The sequence below is a fragment of the Meles meles genome, chromosome 11 (assembly GCF_922984935.1).
Source record: "Meles meles chromosome 11, mMelMel3.1 paternal haplotype, whole genome shotgun sequence".
Taxonomy (NCBI): Eukaryota; Metazoa; Chordata; class Mammalia; order Carnivora; family Mustelidae; genus Meles; species Meles meles.
In genome coordinates this window covers 70,383,714-70,403,251 of record NC_060076.1, presented here as the reverse complement: position 1 = coordinate 70,403,251, position 19,538 = coordinate 70,383,714, and the positions used below count along the sequence as shown (strand labels likewise).

At 42.4% G+C, this 19,538-nt stretch overlaps 1 protein-coding gene across 3 annotated transcripts in view; it reads right to left on the bottom strand.

Annotated features, from left to right (window-relative positions):
* SLC28A3 (solute carrier family 28 member 3) overlaps nucleotides 1-19,538 on the bottom strand; it is a 57,885-nt gene that overhangs the window by 8,140 nt on the left and 30,207 nt on the right. For all 3 annotated transcript variants that reach the window (XM_046022935.1, XM_046022936.1, XM_046022934.1), the window contains 12 exons: nucleotides 17,285-17,367; nucleotides 14,599-14,690; nucleotides 13,598-13,787; nucleotides 12,379-12,523; nucleotides 11,026-11,139; nucleotides 10,366-10,443; nucleotides 8,007-8,087; nucleotides 6,486-6,566; nucleotides 4,127-4,252; nucleotides 2,338-2,468; nucleotides 844-1,012; nucleotides 240-437 (listed from right to left, as the gene is read on the bottom strand). In XM_046022935.1, the coding sequence (XP_045878891.1) occupies nucleotides 240-437; nucleotides 844-1,012; nucleotides 2,338-2,468; nucleotides 4,127-4,252; nucleotides 6,486-6,566; nucleotides 8,007-8,087; nucleotides 10,366-10,443; nucleotides 11,026-11,139; nucleotides 12,379-12,523; nucleotides 13,598-13,787; nucleotides 14,599-14,690; nucleotides 17,285-17,367 (1,488 nt within the window). The remainder of the gene's footprint in view (nucleotides 1-239; nucleotides 438-843; nucleotides 1,013-2,337; nucleotides 2,469-4,126; nucleotides 4,253-6,485; nucleotides 6,567-8,006; nucleotides 8,088-10,365; nucleotides 10,444-11,025; nucleotides 11,140-12,378; nucleotides 12,524-13,597; nucleotides 13,788-14,598; nucleotides 14,691-17,284; nucleotides 17,368-19,538) is intronic.

The window sequence follows — 19,538 nt, the reverse complement described above, 5'->3', positions numbered from 1 at the left end:
AGGATTAGCTGTGTTGACACTCACACAGACACAGGCACGTGGATTAATCCAACATAATGGAAAATTAGGGGGTGCTATGTTCGTTCACTATGGTTCCCTGAGATCAGGGATTTTTGTTCTGTTTTGTTCTCTGACATATCCCCAAGTGCCTAGCCTGCTACACAGAAGCACCTGTGACTATTTGACGAATGTATGTATGTGATTAAGAAGTGTGTTCTGAAATCAATGTATTTACTCACCGACATATATTGCTGCACACCATCTACAAACTGGGGTCCGGCCTCCTTTCTTAAACGGATCAATTCTGAGAGGTGCTCATAAGCCACAAATTCATTGAAAAACGTCTTATAGCCTATGAGTTTGGCAACCATAAAGCTGTCTTGCCAGTCTATTCCCATCATGAAGGAAAAGGGCATGAAGATGTAGGAGCATATTATCTACAAAACCCAAAAATAGATACTTTATTAGAGTGGTGATTTGCTTCTGGTTCTTCTGCCTTACTGTTGTGACAAGATTTTCCCCAACCCTTCTGCGTCTCCTTGAAGCATAGAAATCCCTTCACATCGCCTTTCCCATCTCTACCCATTAGGAGTCAAGGCTGGCATCGAGTCATTTGAGATAACCTGGATTCCTGGCATGAGGCCAGTCATTGTCTCCTGAAGGGTGATAGGACATGGAAGGGGGAAGGGCAGTGGTGGGAAGATGGGAGATACATGAGAAGTGTGTGCATTATGTAAGAGTATACTACAGGTGGTTAGGGAAGGCAATTCACAAACCTACTTTTTTTTTTTTAAACAAAGATAGGCGGAAACAAAATGGAGGAGAGACGTGACAGCATTATACCTCAAAACTCAGTTGTGGGTAGTCAAACATGTTTCCAAACCAGGACAGGGCCGCATTCACAAAAGACAGCAGGGACAGGAAGGCAATCAGGTTCACAGCTATGTTTGCCACCAGGGAGATGGATGAGGATGCTCCCTGTGATGCGGCTTCTAGGAGGTTCCTTGAATCGCTTTATCAAAAAACAGCAATTTCAGAATTATCAAGGTGTTGTCAGTGAATGGACATCACAGGTGTAGAAACGTCATAATCAGAGCTCATTTGGTTAGAAACAGAAACTGTCAGCCTCCTGCCTTGGTCAAAATACCTAAATTCCATCAAATCATGATGCCATTTATAGTTGCTGAGTGTAGGTGATGGCAAATGAGTGTCTAACCATTCTAATTAACCATCCGTTAATTAGGGGGGATTTATAATGAAAAATTTGGGAACTGATAAAAATATTATAGGTTTTGGGGCGGCTGGTTGGCTCAGTGGGTTAAGCTCTGCCTTCAGCTCAGGTCATGATCTCAGGGTCCTGGGATCGAGCCCCACATCGGGCTCTCTGCTCAGCGGGGAGCCTGCTTCCCCCTCTCTCTCTGCCTGCCTCTCTGCCTACTTGTGATCTCTGTCAAATAAACAAATAAAATATTAAAAAAGTATTATAGGTTTTAAAAACTATATTAAGGTAGCTACCAGAAAATATTTATAAAATATTCATGGTATAAGCACTAATAATTCAAAGAAGGCCTGAATATCTATCACCTCATTGAAGAAGTGGAATGTCACCATCACCTTTGAGCACTTCCCCTTCCCTAATCTTATTCTCTTCTCTTCAATCTCAGAGGTATCTGTCTCCCTAGAAGTTGCTTATCATTCTCTTTCTTTTCATTTTTCCTACATGAGGGTGTGCCTAAATAATGCGTTGTGTAGGTTTGCACATTTGCTTAACTTTGTAAGTGGAAGCACACATATCCCATACGTGTATTTTTCGACAATTTGCTTTTCACTGACTGTAGCTACATACAAATAAGGGATAAAACTCAGTAACATACTCATCAATGGATTCTGTTACTGAACTAGATTCTTTTGACTATCTTAAAATAGTTTTCTTTTCTTTTGCACAGGGCAAAAGAAAAGGAATTGATGAAGGGTTAAAGATACCTTCATTCTCCCTATTATATAAGAAAGTTCCAGAAATGTTTGTCCCATGGCTCTCCAATGGTCGTGAATCAGGGCTCAGTAAACACTGCACTATATTTTACATGAAACATTTACATTGAATTGCTCAGGAAGTGCACTGACATTCAAGTATTTAGGAAGATTTTCAAGTATTAAAAAGGGATTTTTTTGGGAAGCCTCATGAAGTCTAAAAGTCACTGAGAAATTAAATTCACCTTAATACCACGATTCACTCTGCTCTCCAATGATCAACGTTTTGCTGTGCTTTGAATCTGGACCCCCTCCCCCCCGCCTCAGCCGACTCCCCAGCTGGTATGAATTAGATGTCCCACTTACCCACTTTCCATTTTCATGGCGTTCTTGAGGGTTATTTTAGGTGTTTCTGTCTCAGGCCAAAAGAGTTTAGCCACAGCCAACGATGCAGGTGCAGACATGACTGAGGCAGTTAACAGGTGGGAGGGTGAAACCTGTGATTTCAGGAGAAAGAAGGTCAACTGAGGTTTAGCTTTTCTGTCGAGTTCAGGATGAACAGCCCAAAAGCCCTACAGGGGAAGAGAAGGGTAGAATTGAGCCCTATGCCAGAAAAGTATTTCTTTGGAGGCTTGGAAGCACCCAGTGAGCCAAGTCGGCATCACCTTGAGAGTCAGAGGGAGGAGGGAGGAGGGAGGAATTGGTGTTAATTGACCACATCTTTTGGGGAGAAGCTCAAAACCCAAATCCAATCATTTCAGAAGAGAATTAATCCTGTGTAAGAACTTCCAGATTCCTCTACCTCTCTGTGGACCTTCTGAATGTTTAAATAGTCCCTAAAGCCCATATTTCATCACATCATCAGTTTAGACAGAGGGAGTATCTGGGGATGCAGGCACAGACACACCCCTCCCTGTCTTCCTTTCACTCTCCTGAAATCCATGGTACCCTTATATAATATTCATTTATCCAGAGTCCCTTTAATCTGTAAGGGATTTCCGTTTCCCTCACTGTGGACCTGCTTAAGCTCTCTTCCCTTTCCTCCCCACATCCTTATTTTTGTTTCGGGATTCCCTTCCCTGTATTTTCAGAATGCCAATATCTGGATTTCCTCCCCCACTCCCTTGCAGCCAGCACGTTTCTGCCAGCAGAATTCCTACAGTGGTGGCGGAGTGGACCATCTGTGGATCCAGACAAGCTGCTATTCCTGAGATCTCGGTCACCTTTTTACTCTTCTCTCTTCCTTGTGGTTGGATCTCAGAGGCCCGGATGAAGCGGAGGGATGAAACTCACCTATCTCATAAGACTGCTAGTCACCTGGGCCCACAGCTGTGTGTTCTTCCATTTCTCCACTGGGGTTTGCCTCTATGTGGAGCTTAGAAGCTCTGTGCTTGGGACACGAGCATCAGTTAACGATGGTCTGCTGCGCTGGGCCACAGACGACCAGCTCTCCAACTGGGTTGTATGTTAGAATACACAGGAAGAGTTTTTAAAGAAACAGTGCTGCTTAGGTATCACCCCAAGAGATTCTGGCTTAATTACTCTGTGGTATGGGCCTGGACGTTAGGGTTTTTAAAAGTTCCCAGATGATTCTAATGCGCAGTAAGGTTCGAGAACCACTGCTCCAAAGCTCAGGTCAAAAAGCTTTTTCTGTGAAGGGCCAGAGAGTAAACATTTTTGGCTTTTTCAGGCCACACCTACCCAACTCTGTAGCATGAAAGCTGCCACACAGAAATGAATAGAAGGAGCTGGTTTCCAGTGAAACTTCAGTTACCAAAAGGGGGAGCAATTTAGTTTGACTCACGAGTCATCCTTTCCTGAATGTTGGTCTTGACTGCCTCTACTAGTGACAGTGATAGTGGTTTTGTTGTTGTTGTTGTTGTTGTTGTTTACATATTTAAGTGTTCAGCCACAGTAACCTCATAATACGATTTCATTCTGCCACAGTTGGGTCTAATTCACATTTGGGTGGCAGGGATTTGAAAGTGAAGTCACAAAGCCCCTCAGGGTCACTCCACTCAAATGCCAAAGGAAGGGTGAAGGACACTGTTTTGCCTCCTTTTCTGGCAGCAGTGGTAAAGAAAAGACATAGAGATAAAGCAGCAAAGAAATAAGAGGTTGAATTTTCCATAAATTTATCTTCAAATATCCTTACCCCAAAAGAAATGTATGCACCTAACACGCTTCCAGCAATGGTAGAGAACCCAGCGGTCATGATTGCGTGGAGTTCAGACTTGGTGACGTGTGGTAAGTATGGTCGGACTAGCAGTGGAGACTCTGTCTGGAAGGAAAGGAAGACCAGATTAAACGTTCCTTTTTAAACCTTAGGAGGGTTTGCCAATCTACTCAAGATTCTTTTTTTTGGTTAAAGTGGAACCTGATGTGGGGCTCAAACTCAGAACCCTGAGATAAAGATCTGAGCTGAGACCAAGAGTTGGACACCCAACTGACTGAGCCACCCAGGTGCCCCAAAGTTTCATTTTCGAAAGCAGTATTTCTTTCTTTCTTTTTAAAGATTTATTTCTTTATTCCCAAGGGTGGGGGGAGAGAGGACATGAGCAGGAGGGGCAGAGGGAGAGAGAGAGAGAATCTCAAACAGACTCCATGACAAGTGCAGAGCCTGATGCAGGGCTCAATCCCACCACCCTGAGATCACCACCTGAGCCAAAACCAAGAGCTAGACTTAAAGTAATATTTCTAAGTGCGAACCACAGACAGCTCTATCAGCATCACCTGGGAACTTGGTAGACGTGCAAATTCTCATACTTACAGATTCAGAAACTCTGGGAATGGGACCAGCAATCGTGTTTGAATAAGCCTTCCAGGTGGTTCTGATGCATATTCATTTGAGAACCCACACCATCAATGTCTGGGTCCTTGAACTCCACATCAGTGTGCATATAGTCATGTGTCAAGGCTGCAAAGTCTGTAAGGCCAGTTCGTATAAGGTCCCCACCAGAATAGGATTAGAGTCTGATGGCCAGATACTCTTTTCTAAGGTTGGAATACTATTGCCCGAGTAACTGCCCTGGCCTTCTGAACTGGAGATTTCCCATCTTCCATGTTCTTCTTGACAGATCAGATACCTCTTTGCTTATACCACATGGACATAGAGATGCAAGTATAAAAAAATACCAGCAATAACAAGGACAGGTGCCTGCAGGCACTTTCCTAATTGGGAATCAGACGCCCCACTCTTCCCCTTGGGTGGAAAGGAATTAGAGTGCAGTTGTAAGGGCTTGAGTCCCATTAAGGAGGACAGGCGGCCTGCAACGTGGGGCTCTCCATAAATAATAGCTGTACTTTTAGCATATTAAGTATTAAATTGAGCATCACAGAAGCATGTGTGCAATTTTACAATTTTCCTCTCGTTATTTGTAATTGTTCTATAAGACTGAATGTGTTGAGCTTCACTTCATGGACTAAATAGAAACTCAGTACATAAGCCCTCTTACCCCGCAGGTAGGAGTAATCAAGTCAAGAAGGTGTTCTAATTAGTCCTGAGAGATTTTATGACTATAATTATAACGATTTCAACTCCTAGGGAAGGAAGTATGGGTCCCGCCCTAAAGACTATCCTCCAGGCTTGCAAGCTGGGCTTACCAATAAGGCTCAGCCTGTGTGGAGCAGCTGTAAGCCTTGGATTTGGATTTGGAGCTGTGCGTTTCTCTGGGTGACTTGAATTCTGCTTCAAATCCAATTTCCTTGGGTAGTGGTGCTGGCAAGCATTCACACGTTTCCTGGATGTGATTCCATTTTGCCTGAAGCTACCTATTCTGAGTGGTGAGGACAATTACGATCTCTTCCTTATCCACCCCTTAGGAAGGCTGCTGTTTTGAAGGACACCCCTTGGCTTCATATTTCCTTGCTTAAGTAGACTTCAGGCAAAGCACTTATCCGTGTGATGGATCAGGAAGATGAAAATGCTTTTGCTCATCAGGATATTTCTTCAGGCCCAGATAAGACAGACCATTGGCCCGTTCAGACAAGTTGAGAATAATCTCCAATATTTATACAGCAGCAGGGTCATTGGTGGAAAGCCTTTCTTGGCCTCTTTTCATTTCCACAAGCATTATACCACAGAAAATGAGTCTGCCTGTTACATTTCTGCAGCTTCTGGGTAAGTGGTGAACTCTATTTGAGTGGGTGACCTTCTAGCCTCTGGAGGGTGGGTTGGAGATGTCAGCAATTCAATCAGCTCACAAAAGACTGGTTGAGAATCTACAAAGGAGAAGCCTAGTGCTTTGATAAAATGATTCCATCTTTCCTCCTCTCCATAAACTTTCAAGAACCCAAATTGGACGCTAGTGTGCTGGGACACTCAGAAGGGAGCTCTCTCATACACTCTTTCTCTCTCTCTCTGGAATCTGGACATTGTCAGTGCTGGGGGTTCCCTACTTTGACACCCTACCCCTGACACTAAAAAACAATAATACTGTTATGTTACTTATTCTGCTTTCTAGGAAAAGTATACATTTCAACAGGTATTTTGTTTTTTTGAGATTACAACTTACCTGTCCGACGAATATATTGCCAGCAGCAACCATGGATTCAATAGGAGATGATCCCATAGTAACTAGCATTACCCATCCAACCTAAAGGGGTAAAGAGACAAAGTCAGCGAAGAGCTCTTTGTATACACAACACTTCAAAATAGGGATGAAAGTCTTTGGAGGAAAATGCCTTCCACCATTGTTGGCAGGCCTGTGATGGTGCTAAGAGTGAGTGTACCTTATCTAGTCTACAGAGCGGATGCATCCAGTTCTCCTATGTGAATGGTAAGGCTGAATCATTGTATATATTTTGAATTCATACATTCAATAGGCAAACAATTGTCTATTGAAACATTGTGTAAGAGTAATAAATCGTAGTAATTGCTAACAGTCATGATAAGCTTTACTGCATTCCAAGCACTGTTTTATGCTCTTGATCCAGGGAACACATTTAATTATCATAATAGCCCTTTGAAGGAGGTCCCGTAATCATGGCCATCTTATAGAATAGGAATCCAAGGCACAGAACAGCTTAGTTATTTTGTCTAAGATCACCCAGCTAATAAGCAGTGGGATGTAGTTGAGGTTTGGCCTTTTCTACTAAACTCTCAAATGAATGTGGTTGATGGTCCCCTTTCTGCACTGGCCCTTCCAACTAGAGACTGTGGTGTCCGCTTCAGGATGGGGACCTTCTGTTGCATTCTCTCCTTCCTTTCTGCTTAGATGTGAGCACAGGAATGAATGCTGAATGTTGAAGTCAACAATTAGAAAATTATGGGCCCTGGCACATTCTTGCTGAAATTCTAAATTTTGCTGGTATTCTGGTTTCTCTCTCTCTCTCTCTCTCTCTCTCTGTGTTGCTCCCCCCCCCCCTTCCCTCTATTTTATGTATTTACAAGGACCAAAGGAGGGCTATGGCTGTGTCCAAACTCTGTATGCACTGCCTGGCTCATGTGTGCAATCAAACTAACTCACACATTTCCTCATGTTCTGATTTAACACGAATGTACTAAGACTGCCAGTTGCTGGGGTGGCAGGAATGAGATGAACTTTTCAGACTTTTAAAAAAAAATTTGTGTGTGCTTATCAAACTCCCTCAGAAACGCAAAGCAGCTTCCCCTTCTTGCTTGGATCCTCTGGCAACTCTTAGACCAAGAGCCTCCAATTTCGCAATGTCCCGAGGAGAAGTGGGGACTCTGTAAGGCTCAGGGAAGACAGCCAGATTGAAGGAAGGATGCTGTTCTTCCCACGGGCATGTGCTCTGCTGGAGTCTATTCTTTGGTTCAAGATATAATTACTAAGGCTTTAAGAAGATAGCCAGTAACCCCTGACGGCGAGTTAAAGCCCTGTTAGAAGTCCCTAAGGTGAAATTGCCTCTAGGGCCCCATGTAGGATTTTTTGGGATGGAAGAGGAGGTGGGTGGTGGTGAATCTTGTACAAACAGTAAAGCTGTTTGAGAAAACCCGGATAAAAGGCATTTAAGACTTTGTCCCTAAAATCACCGCCGTACACTTGTCACCCAATCTCTGCAAGTCCCAGTACCTTTCTAATGATCCACTGCATCAGGCCAAGGTAGTAGAGCATGGACATCACGGTGCTGAAGAAAACCACGACTGGCAGGACCTGGGGGGCAAGGTGAGGGCATGAAAGCGATCATGGGTTGCTGTTGGCCTCAGTTGGAGCAGTAGGGTTCAGATCAGGTCACTTTTCTGCCTCCTTACCCCCACCGAAACATCCTCCAAATCATCATCGATGTCATTTTGAACTAAATGACATTTCAATCAGCCAGCGCACCCCATCTGCCATTTTTTCTTTAAATTTCTTCTGGATACACTTGAGTATATTTCATAGGAAATGTGACATTTTTTGTTTCTCTGCAATGATGACCTTTTCTTACTGTAGTTTCTCAGAGAAGTAATACAGTTTCAGGGAATTTGTAATAACTAGATCAACAAGCTGAAGGCCATGGGCAAATGTTCTTGACATTCTGATGTTAAACAGCCTTATTAGCGGAGGATGCTGGTCAAAATAGTGTGAGGAGCCTCTCAGATCCTTCCTTACGGAGGCTGCTCAGATCAGATAGAGCACGGTAGGTGCTTCCATACACTGCCTCATAAAGTAAGTGCCTATTCATTTATTTTGTATTTTATTTTATTTTTAAGGTTTTATTTATTTATTTCACAGAGACAGAGACAGCGAGACAGGGAACACAAGCAGGGGGAGTGGGAGAGGGAGAAGCAGGCTTCCCGCTGAGCAGAGAGCCTGTTGCAGGGCTTGATCCCAGGACCCTGGGATCATGACCTGAGCTGAAGGCAGAGACTTAACCCACTGAGCCACCCAGGCACCCCTCGTTTAGCTTTTAAGATAATTATTATTTTACTTATAGTTTTTTTTAATCACTAAAAAAAGTAAACTTGGGAAACTTAATTTGCTTCTGTGATAACACAATTGTCTTTTTCTGGATCTTGTTTCTCTGATGCTATTTGGATGCCTTTGATGCAGCGTGTGTTTCCACAGTGAACAGTTTCTACCCGCAGAGAACACACGGAGCTGTGGGCTGGCTCCCTCCACACCCCTACCCGTCTGTACCCCTTTCCCGCTGTTCCCCAGTTAAATGACCAGGGACAAGCTGCCACCAGAGGCATAGAATGACCGAGGACAATTTGTACAGGATCTAATTTAGAAAAATCGATTAATAATATATATTAAAAGACATTTGTGCCATTATTCAGAGCTCACTCACTTATGTGCTTTTATTGACTTTAATGGGCAAGCAGAGCCTTCCTGAAAGCTTCAGGGAATTAAAGGGGCTTATCTCTTGAATGTTCCCACGGGGATTCTGCTTTGACAGAAAGGATAGAGGCCACTGCTCTGGGGAAGAGGGAGGTGGGTGGGCAGGAAATGTCCAAAGACACTGGCACAGGCTGGGCAGTAAGTTATATCTCCCTTGTGGCTTTCTTTTTCCCAATTCTGGGCTCAGCAATTAAAAAAAAAAGGATTCAGCATAAACGTTGACCCAGCTGAAGGCTGGGTACATTGGACGTAAACTCAGAGTCCCTAACTGAGAAAATAAGTTAGAAGCGTAGGAATAACAACACCACAAAAAAAGAATGCTGAAGGAAAAGCTGAATTCATCTTTCTGCCTCATCAATGAGTATTTGTAGGGTCTTCGCAGGGGAAAGTGAGCTTCCTGGGGGTTGTGGGAGTGCACGGAGGCCAGCTTCCCTTTCCCCTGGAGCATAATGTGCCTCCTTGGGTTGGGAGAAGGCCCAGCCTCCAGGCCTGCTACGCTGAAGGAAAGACAGAAAGGGTTTAGCATGAAGATGGCTCTGGAAGAACAGAGGTTAATGGGGTGAGCAGCTGTCTCCTTTTGGGAGATGGAGAATGTTCCTGAGCAGACAGCTGTCACTGATCCCAGGCCTGGAAGCCATCAGTGGCCATATGCCTCATCACTGCCAAGCTACCAGATGTTCCTTCCCCAGATGCCTCAGATACTATTGTCCATATGATTTTTCAGAAGTATCTCAGGCAAAGCCGGGAGCCGCCTCAAAAGTATTTGTATATGTCTGACTTATAGCTGTTTCCCTCCATGCTATGGTAACCAAGAAAAATGTTTACAATCTACTGACTTCAGAAAAAATCTGATAAATTAGAAAAGGCAGTGATGTGATATCCACCCAGGACATGCCTGGCAGGTGTATATCTGGTTTCTGGTCAGTTTCTATCAGAATATCTAATAGATAGTAGTATTAATATCAATTAGTATTAATATCTAATTAGTATTAATTAATTAGGTATTAAATATTAATATTTAGTAGATATTCTAATCAGAATATCTGGGACAAAGACCCAGAAGGTACTGAAAAGGAAGTAACTACTTCAAAAAGGGATTTGGTCTTACCTTAAATGCAAAGAAGTGCTCTGCGTATGTCTCGCCGAAGACAAATTCAGCACCAGCGTTACTGTATTCCAGGAAGGTCTGAGTTAAAGAAAGGAAAAGCGGACAATCATTACAGCCACGGAATTGTGTGTACAGGACCTCCCAGGCTCTGCAGATGGGGAGCCCAGCAAACTTGCTGGTTAGACATGGAAGGTAGATTTTTGTAGCTTTCCTTGCTCCAATAATGGCATGGAAGAATATTTTTGAACTATACCCACATACAGATTTCCTGTCATTTGTGACATTTAGTCTGACTCTAGGAGGCTCAAGAAGGAGCCAGGTGTGTCAGTTTGTTCCAGCAAATCATACATGGCACACAGATGGCACTAGCTAGCACTTGGTATGAAGAAAGCCTGTTTTTGTGTTTGTGGAACCATCTTAGAAGTATGACACCTTGGGGGCAGGATGAAAGGGACATTTGGGATAGGGGAGTGGTGCAATGGATGATATGGGGGAGGGGCAAATGTAATATTTTTAAACTAGATAGATTAATGTATTCTACACAAAAAAAATGTGGGTCAACTCATGCAGATGAAGAAAACTATTTCTGACATGTCTTGAGGATTATAGCCAAATGTCAAAAGCACTTATAAGCAAGATGTTCATCTGAACACAACTCACCTGGACTTGTTGGCCCAACCAATCAAAAGCTATAAATCCAGGGTCAGTCCTTAGGATTAAGAGCCCGAGAAGAAACTGTAACCCAATTCCCCAAAAGACAGGCCTCCAGTAAACCTAGGCAGAAAGATGGAGAGATAGATCTTACTAGAAAATGAATGCTAAGCTCAGTATACATGCCCACAGGGTCACGATTTCCTTGGAAATTTCTCACATGTGGCCAATGATCCACAGTTTGGGAGCCCAAAGCAGTTATGAGCAGAGAATCTCTTGATAGAATCATGCCCCCAGATCTCAGGGTTGCATTCCCCCTTTCTAACCCTGAGTTTGAAGGCTTCGGTCCCCGGAGAGTATGTACCCATTATATCATGATAAAATAACTTAGACATAAAGAATAGTCTTTAGAGGGGCCATTAAAGGAGGAGGGACTGGGTCCTCTTCGCTGTGCTGTAATGTTAGAGACATATAATTATTTCCCCTGTCTGGAAAATGGAAAGGCAGAACATGGTTTCTCTCTGTGTGCCCAAGGTTTGTTAATCTGACAATTTGTAAGTGAATTAAGTGAAATTCTACCCTGGTGAGGGCTCCCATTTCACTGTAAAAGGAACAAATTAACTCTAATGCAGAGCCAGGGAGTGCAGCAGGAATGGACAATCATCTGCTTTCATTTTTGGTGCTGAGATGAGTGGGCTGCAAAGAACTGTGGGATCGGAGGCATAGATACCAGTGGAGATGCTGACCCGAGGTGGGCGGGCACTTTGGATCCTACTAGGTGACTTGCTTTTCTTGGGTCAACCTTTCAGAAAGCCAATAAAATCTAGAGTTTGCCATTCTGAATTGTGAGTGAAAGCTTCAATATCTCTGAATTCTTGCCCATTTAATCGGTTACAGGCTGATAAAATGAGAATGAGAATTGAATTCCTTGGGAACAAAACTGGTTAAGGACAGATTTTTACAGTAAAATAACCTAACTTGCAAATAGAAATTTGATAAATGGCAGAATCCAATGATAGAATATTAGATTATTTACTGGCCTGGGGAAACTGCAATGAAAATAGATAAATTTTCTTTGTGTGTTTGATGGAGGGAGGTGGGGTACATGAGTAGAAATTGGACTTGGCAGGAGAGAACACCTCACTGGTGGTGTAACTGGAAAATTACTGAGAATGAAAAATGAGAGAATACTAGCGCTAAGAAAGCTTGGGAAGAAAGGCACCCTAGCAACTTAATGTAGCGTAGCAAGGTAAGACAAATACTGAATAACAATGAAATTCTCTCACACTCATTATTTTGAGCAATTTAGACATGGGGCGGGGGAAGAGGGAACAAGCTGAAAAAGATTGATTTCACACTTACTTTGGTTGGGTACTTGGAAAATAAAAATATCAGGATAATATACATTATGAGGCCACCAAAGGACACCAGCTGCTGTTGGCCCAATTTGGCGGTGTCAAAGATCAGCCAGAAAATAACTCCCAGGATCAGTAAGGTCCAAATCACCCTAAGAGAATCAGAAAGGAGGCATTAACATCATTTGTTATGCTAACCTGAAAATCTGGAGCAGGCTTCAACTAACAAATAAAAAATGTATTAAAAGCAGTACACCCTGGCACCAGGAAGTTATGCTTCTAGATATTGTGCAAACCCTCTTTTGTTGTGACTATAAAGGCAAATAGCCAAAAGATAAAAAAGAAAAAAAAATTAAGCACTGTCTTAAGCACATTCTACAACTCGTGGGCTCTTCGCTAGTTCAAGGACATACAAAGGGGTCAGAGATGAGAAAGAATGCTTAGCGATGGAAGTCTGGTGATATCTTTGAGACATCTGCTGTGAGTTCTCACTTCCATTTTGGGAGATGGGAGAGATTTTACCTTTCTTCCCTTTAGGGGAGAACTTGAGATGTGTTCTTTGGAGATGGGGGACTTCAGTTGAACTTCGGAGAGCTAAGTTGGACTTCAGAATGTGTTCTGACTCCTTGGAGGATCCAGTGGGTATGACAAGTTTGACTCACAGCTTGGAGGGCAGAGCCAGAAAGCTTGTTGAGATTGCACAATCCTGTGTTTTAGGCCAAGGATTTGTGAACTTTCCTGGTACATCCCTTGTGAGCCACTCTGGGGAGAACCTGTCCTGTGTCCAATCTCTTAGAGCCACCTGGAGGAAGAGGAGGTCCCACAGAAAGAGGCGGAGGGAAAAGCCCTGAGTGCTCACTCATAGGATATGGGGTCCTATAGGAAGGAGTCAGCTTTAATAGTTCACAGGGACTTCCTCTCAAAGAGGCCCCGAGCAGAAAGCTGCCTCCCCAAGTCAGAACTGTCCCATTGCTTGGACAACATTTTATCATTTGGTGGCCCTTGAAATTAAAGCATTTTGTAGGGACATTTGAATATATCTTGAATGAGTCATTGCCCTATTTAGACCTTGATTTCCTGTTTGTAAAATGAAGGCATTATAATTTGGTTATTTTTAGTTTCAATAGCCCATAAATGAGGGAGCAATTTCAGAATGCGTTTTTGTAACACTGTTGGAAAAGACTAACTTCCCTCTCAAATGCAACAAGAGGACTGGGTGCATTTACCACTTCATCCAGAACCACTGTTTTTTTAGGAGCCTTTTGCCAGGAGACAGGCACTCATCGATTTGATGCTCATATTTGGCCATAAAATAATCCCAGACCACAAAGAAGATGGCGGCCACGGTGATCACGAAAAGGGGAAGGGCTCTCTGAAAGTTCAGCGCACAAGCTGCAATCACCATCGCCAGGTAACCTGTTGAGAAAGTGAGTGCAGACAGGGTACATCAACCACACCAAGCTGCTGACCAGCCTCTAGCACTGACGCGGCTCAGCCAAGGGGAGGTTCAACCAAGAAGACACTGAAGGCAGAGTTGTTTGGTCTTTGCTGCATGGCCTGAAAAGCCTAGAATACTAGGTGGCCCAGTATAGAGGAAGCTTTTAACCCTGCTGTTCCTCGTTTCAGCTATCTGAGCTCCAACCAAGCTACTGACCTTGGAGGTGCAGTGATCTTGAATTAATGTCAATGGACTTGGGTGCGTGGGTTCTCATTTTATAGACAGGAGTGTTCTTCAAAATGGGCTGTGGAAACCTTTGCTTTGGAGGGAGTCAAAATAGGGGACCTGCTCATCTGCAAAGATAGGCAAGAGGAACATCCTACATGACCCTAGGCTCCTGCTCATATTGTATTTGCATGAAGTATGAATTTCACTTAGATAGCCCCCTGCAATTAGACTCCCACCTGGTGAGTATCACCATGTTTTCTAGTTACCTGGATTTGCATTAACCAACCCTTAAATCTGCCACAACAACAAAGGCCGTAAGAGTAGGGGACCTGAATAATTAGCTGTTAGCTGCATACACGGAAAAGGGAAACTATCTGCATAGGCAACACCAGTTGAAATCCATCACTCAGGGCTTCTTGATTAACATTTCTGCTTCTCTGGATTCACCAAAGTCCAGGCGAACAGAAAGATTAGAAAGATTTATTTTCTTTCTACAGAAAACTAGTAATTGGGGAATTCTCATGAAAAGACACTGGAATCCATCCTCCTTTCATTATTTACCTAGTATTAAGATGCCCCAGATGATGTACCAAAGGGTGGTTTTGTGTTTCTTATAAAAATCACAAACTGTATCATATTTCCTTTCCAGATATCTGTAACAACACAAAAACAAAAAGGCAGGCAGAAGTAAACATCAAAAACATGAAATAAACCAACATACTGAGCTAGATGAGCCTTTTTAAATCAAGCGAGCAAATGAACAAATTAGTGAAGTATATGTCCTGCAAAATAGAAATGGGATACTCATCTCATTTAAGACTATAATCAGCCATGGCTTGGATCAGCGTTTGCTGTGTAGATGTGCCAAGCCCTGAGGGCTTACAGAAATGCAGAAAACATGCTTCTGGAAACAGAGCAGGGGAGACGGTAACTAATAAAAAGCCAAAAATAAATCACAAGATGAGAGTGTTTCTCACTGGACTTTGAGGGCCTTTGATAGCTTTTAAGCCACGGTTATGAAATGTTCATTTTAGAAACTCTCACCCCTTCTGGTCTCAAAGAGTTTGAGTAAGTTGATTGTTCCCCATCCTGGCTTACCACATTTTTTAGTGGGAGACTACAGACTTCACTGGGTGCTTGAAATATAGAGAAGAATCTTGTGGATTTCAGAGCTAGCAACTAGCAGGTTGTAAGATAGCTTTCCAGAAAGTTCTGGCATTGTTGGCATGCCTTTGTTTCTGTCCAGAGCTTTGTTAGGGGGTGGTAGGAAGTGAGTGAGCAATACGTGCACTGACTACTTCTGCTGGAGAGGGCAGTGTCCATCAGCCAGTGAGTTTGGAGGGGCCTCCGGACCATATACACGGTACTGTCCTCTACTTCTCCTGGGGTGCTCCTGGTTCCCTCCATTCCTGCCCTGAAATCAGGCTTCCCTGCACTTGTCTCTTTCCTCAGTGTGCCTTCTAATGGAGACCTCTTCCTACTGGAGGAAGGAATTTATTCATACATTTAATCATTGCCACTTCTAGGCCACTTCTAGTCCCTAGAGGAGATTCCTCATCTTCAGGATCTCAAAGGACTCAGGCCTGAGCTGGGACCTCCCCTCCACTTCTCCACCTTGCAGCAGCTATGCCTGCGTGTCCAAGTCTTGGCACCCCCCGCACTTTTCAGGGTACAGCCAAAGCCCCTCACTCCTACAACACCGTCTTGCATCTCCTCGGACAGAGGCATCCTTCTGTGCTTTACTCTTACTGTCTTCTTTGGTCATATTTTGTGATAAAACCTTGACAAGCTAACTTCTTGGAGAATATGCATGAGCCTAGGGGCATTAGGACCCTTGGGGATGAGGCTGCTTGATGGGCATTTGTTGAATTACTGGATAAATGAGATGTTAGTGTGTGTTACTTATCTGGAACAGTATTCTACCAGTGTGGGTTGGGACCCATCCATGGATTAAGAAGAGCACAGTGCGGGACATCCATCTTTAATAAGAAAAAATAGGATGTATGAGAGCATATCAGACATAGTAATGATGAGTTTTATATCATGAGAACTTTGGTGTTACGTATATGAGTGAATTAGAAACACTGATCCAGAAGATATGGATGAAATAAAAGTTCAGTAAAGACCAAGTTGTCCTGGTTGAACTTAGGAAATGCTGATGATCCATCGTCTTCAATTTCAGGTAGTGTTTCAAAGTGGCAGAGGTGGAAGGCAACATTGAATTGGGCGCATGCATGTACTTCAGGTTGGATTCATCAGATTCTTTAATTGCATGGAGTGTGTGTGTGGTACAAGACAGCAATCTTATACTGTATAAATTAAACTAGCTCAAAATAGAGGCTTCAGCCATTTGGTAATCTTGACTAGATCATTTCTGTCCTCCTGGAGATTACTTCTATCCCATTATCATTAGGGGAAACCTGAGTATCTCTACCCACCCAAGACAGTTTCTCAGCCCCTGGGGGTCAGAGAGCCATAGAGTAAAATGAAAGATGGATCTAAGCTCAGGTTTCTGAGGTAGTAAATATTGTGGATGGTGACAAGAGCTTTTAATCTTAGTTCTCACCAACTCCAGAGAGACCTTCTGATGCATAAAAATTAAGTTCCTCAGAGACATAGAAATTTAAATAAAATTTAAATGGAAATTCAGAAATTTGACAAATACTTGAATGTTATGACGGACCAGACAATCTTGGACTAGGAATCAGAAGCTGAAATTGTTAAGTTAGCTTTGTTCCTCTCTAGTTGACTAACCTTGAGTAAGTCTCATCTCTGAGCTTCATTTTCCTGGTCCAAAAAATAAAGAAATTTGCCTCTCTTACTTCATGGGGCAATAAGGACTTGGAATACCTTCAAGATACTACAGTGTAAGAGCAAGTTTGTGGGGACTTAATGTGGATTGGGTTTTGAGAAATCAATTGCTTATTGATTGACATTGAGAAGATGAATTAACTACTTTTGCAGGGATTGGAGCAATTAGTTGGTAATTTATGGCTTTAATTAGAAGACTGTCCTGGATATTGGGTTCCCAGAGGACATCAGCAGTTTGAATTTACCACAGTGATTATCATAGAGCGTTAATTTTTCTGAAAATGCTGTTGGGCGGGTGGTAGGGAAGGAGGATTGGTGGTAATGGTGGTAATAGATAACGAATAATAATAAATGATTGAAATTAGATGAGGATAAAACAAAATGACAAAACCAAATAGGAGGTCAGTAAGGTTACTCCTCTAATTAAAAGCTGTACCCTTTGTGATGCGTCTCTGGGTCATCCTTCTCATCTTCTTTGTTTCTTAAAGAATCCTGCTCAATGGTGACTTGCTCTTCGTCCTGGAAATCAAACATTGCAGCAGAGAGGGAATAGTGAGAAGCCGGGGCATAATGGACCCTCATCTCTTTTGCTCAGAATTTTGGCAAAGGACTGACAAAAGCTCTTTTAAAATTATTATGCAAGAAGATAGCTCCTATTATCTTCTTGTGCAGACATTTCCCCCTTTATCATAAAAAATCCAGGATCACACTTCTCTTTCCCTTTTCTTCCAAAGGAGCTGTTGGTATTTCCTTCTTTTCTTTAGGGAATAGGTTCATATCTCTACTTTTTGTTCCTGTCTCTACTGCATTCATTCAACCCCTGCTCTGTTTTCAGGCAGGAGTTAAATGAACTTAATTTCAGAGGCTGCATAAATCTCCTTTTATACTCTGCCAGTCCTGGTTTCCAAAGGACGAAGACCAAGGCTGGTTTATTTTTCCTGGCAGCCCAATGCCGCTTGGTCTGCAGATGGGAACGCAAGCCCAGGATCTTCAAGAGCTGATAAATTTTCTCTTGGGAACTAGGGCCTTCTATCAGTGGGCTAAAGTTTGGAAGTATTTCCCTTTCTCACCAAACCTTTGCTCTGATTAATGGAGTGAAGTATATACCTGGGCTATCTTTCTATGTACCATTCAAACTTTTAAATATCCATGACCTATTCTGTTCTCAGGATAGGATAGAGGATTTTCTGCCTCCATTCATTTTGCAGTAATGTCTCAAAAAGGTCCATCTATTGTAAGCATGGCAAGGGAAGGTGGCAAGGAAGTATGCAGACATGGAAGAGTTTTGAACATACTTTGGGAAGGATAATGTCAAATCTCAGCTTTTACTTTCTGTCATATCCCAGGTAGCCATTGATTCTCTGGACTGTGTGAGAACTTAGAAATAAGTTGTAAGTGGGACACCTGGGTAGCTCAGTCAGTTACGTGTCTGTCTCTTGATTTTGGTTCAGGTCATGATCTCAGGGTCGTGAAACTGAGCCCTGCATCAGGCACTGGGCATGGAGCCTGCTTAAGAGTCTTTCCCTTTAGCCACACCCCTCTCAAAATAAAATAAAATAAAATAAAAATATAAAATGAAGTCATAAGCATGTCTCTGAGCTGAAAGGATTCTCAAAGATCATATAGTCATTTGATGCCAAACTCCATTATACACTTCACTTGGACTACTTTCATTTTCTGGGCTGGACCCCAGGAATTAGGAAGGCGAAGGATAATAGAAAGAGACCATTGGAGTCCAAGCTGCAGCTGCTGAGGACAGGGGTAGACAGGACCCTTATTTATTTCATTCCCATTGAACGCCTAGCTTAGCCAATAGTTGAAGTTTGACAAATATTTGATTTAAATAGTCATGATTATTATTTTCTTACAGTGAAATTTCAAGTTCCTATTCTCTATAGAATGTCTGACATTAACTGTTCTATTTCCCCCCAAACATTTCCCATTTTATTTATTTATTTGTTTGTTTATTTTTACTTATCAGATTGGTATAGACATTTTTCTTTTAAAAAATTTTTATATTAGGGGCACCTGGGTGGCCCAGTGGGTTAAAGCCTCCGCCTTTGGCTCAGGTCATGGTCCCAGGGTCCTGGGATTGAGCCCCGCATCAGGCTCTCTGATTGGCAGGGAGCCTGCTTCCTTTCCTCTCTCTGCCTGCCTCTCTGCCTACTTGTGATCTCTGTCTGTCAAATGAACAAATAAATAAAAATTTTAATTTTAATATAATTATCATACATTTTTATATTAATTTCATGTGTACAATATAGTCTTCAACAATTCTCTACATACTACATCTACTCATTTACATCATGATGAGTAAACTCTTAATCCCCTTCCCCTATTTCACCCATTCCCCCACCCACCTCCCCTCTGGTAACCATCTCTTTATAGCTAAGTCTGTTTTTTGGTTTATCTCTTTTCTTCTTTGTTCATTTGTTTTGTTTCTTAAACTCCACTTATGAGTGATATCATATAGTATTTGTCTTTCTTCAACTGATTTATTTCAATTGGCATTATACTCTCTAGATCCATCCATGTTGTTGCAAATGGCAGCATTCCACTCTTTTTTTTTATAGCCCAATAGTAGTGCTATATATTACATATATATAGGATATATATATATATATATACATATATATATATATATATATATATATATATATATCTCACCTCTTCTTTATCCATTCATCTAT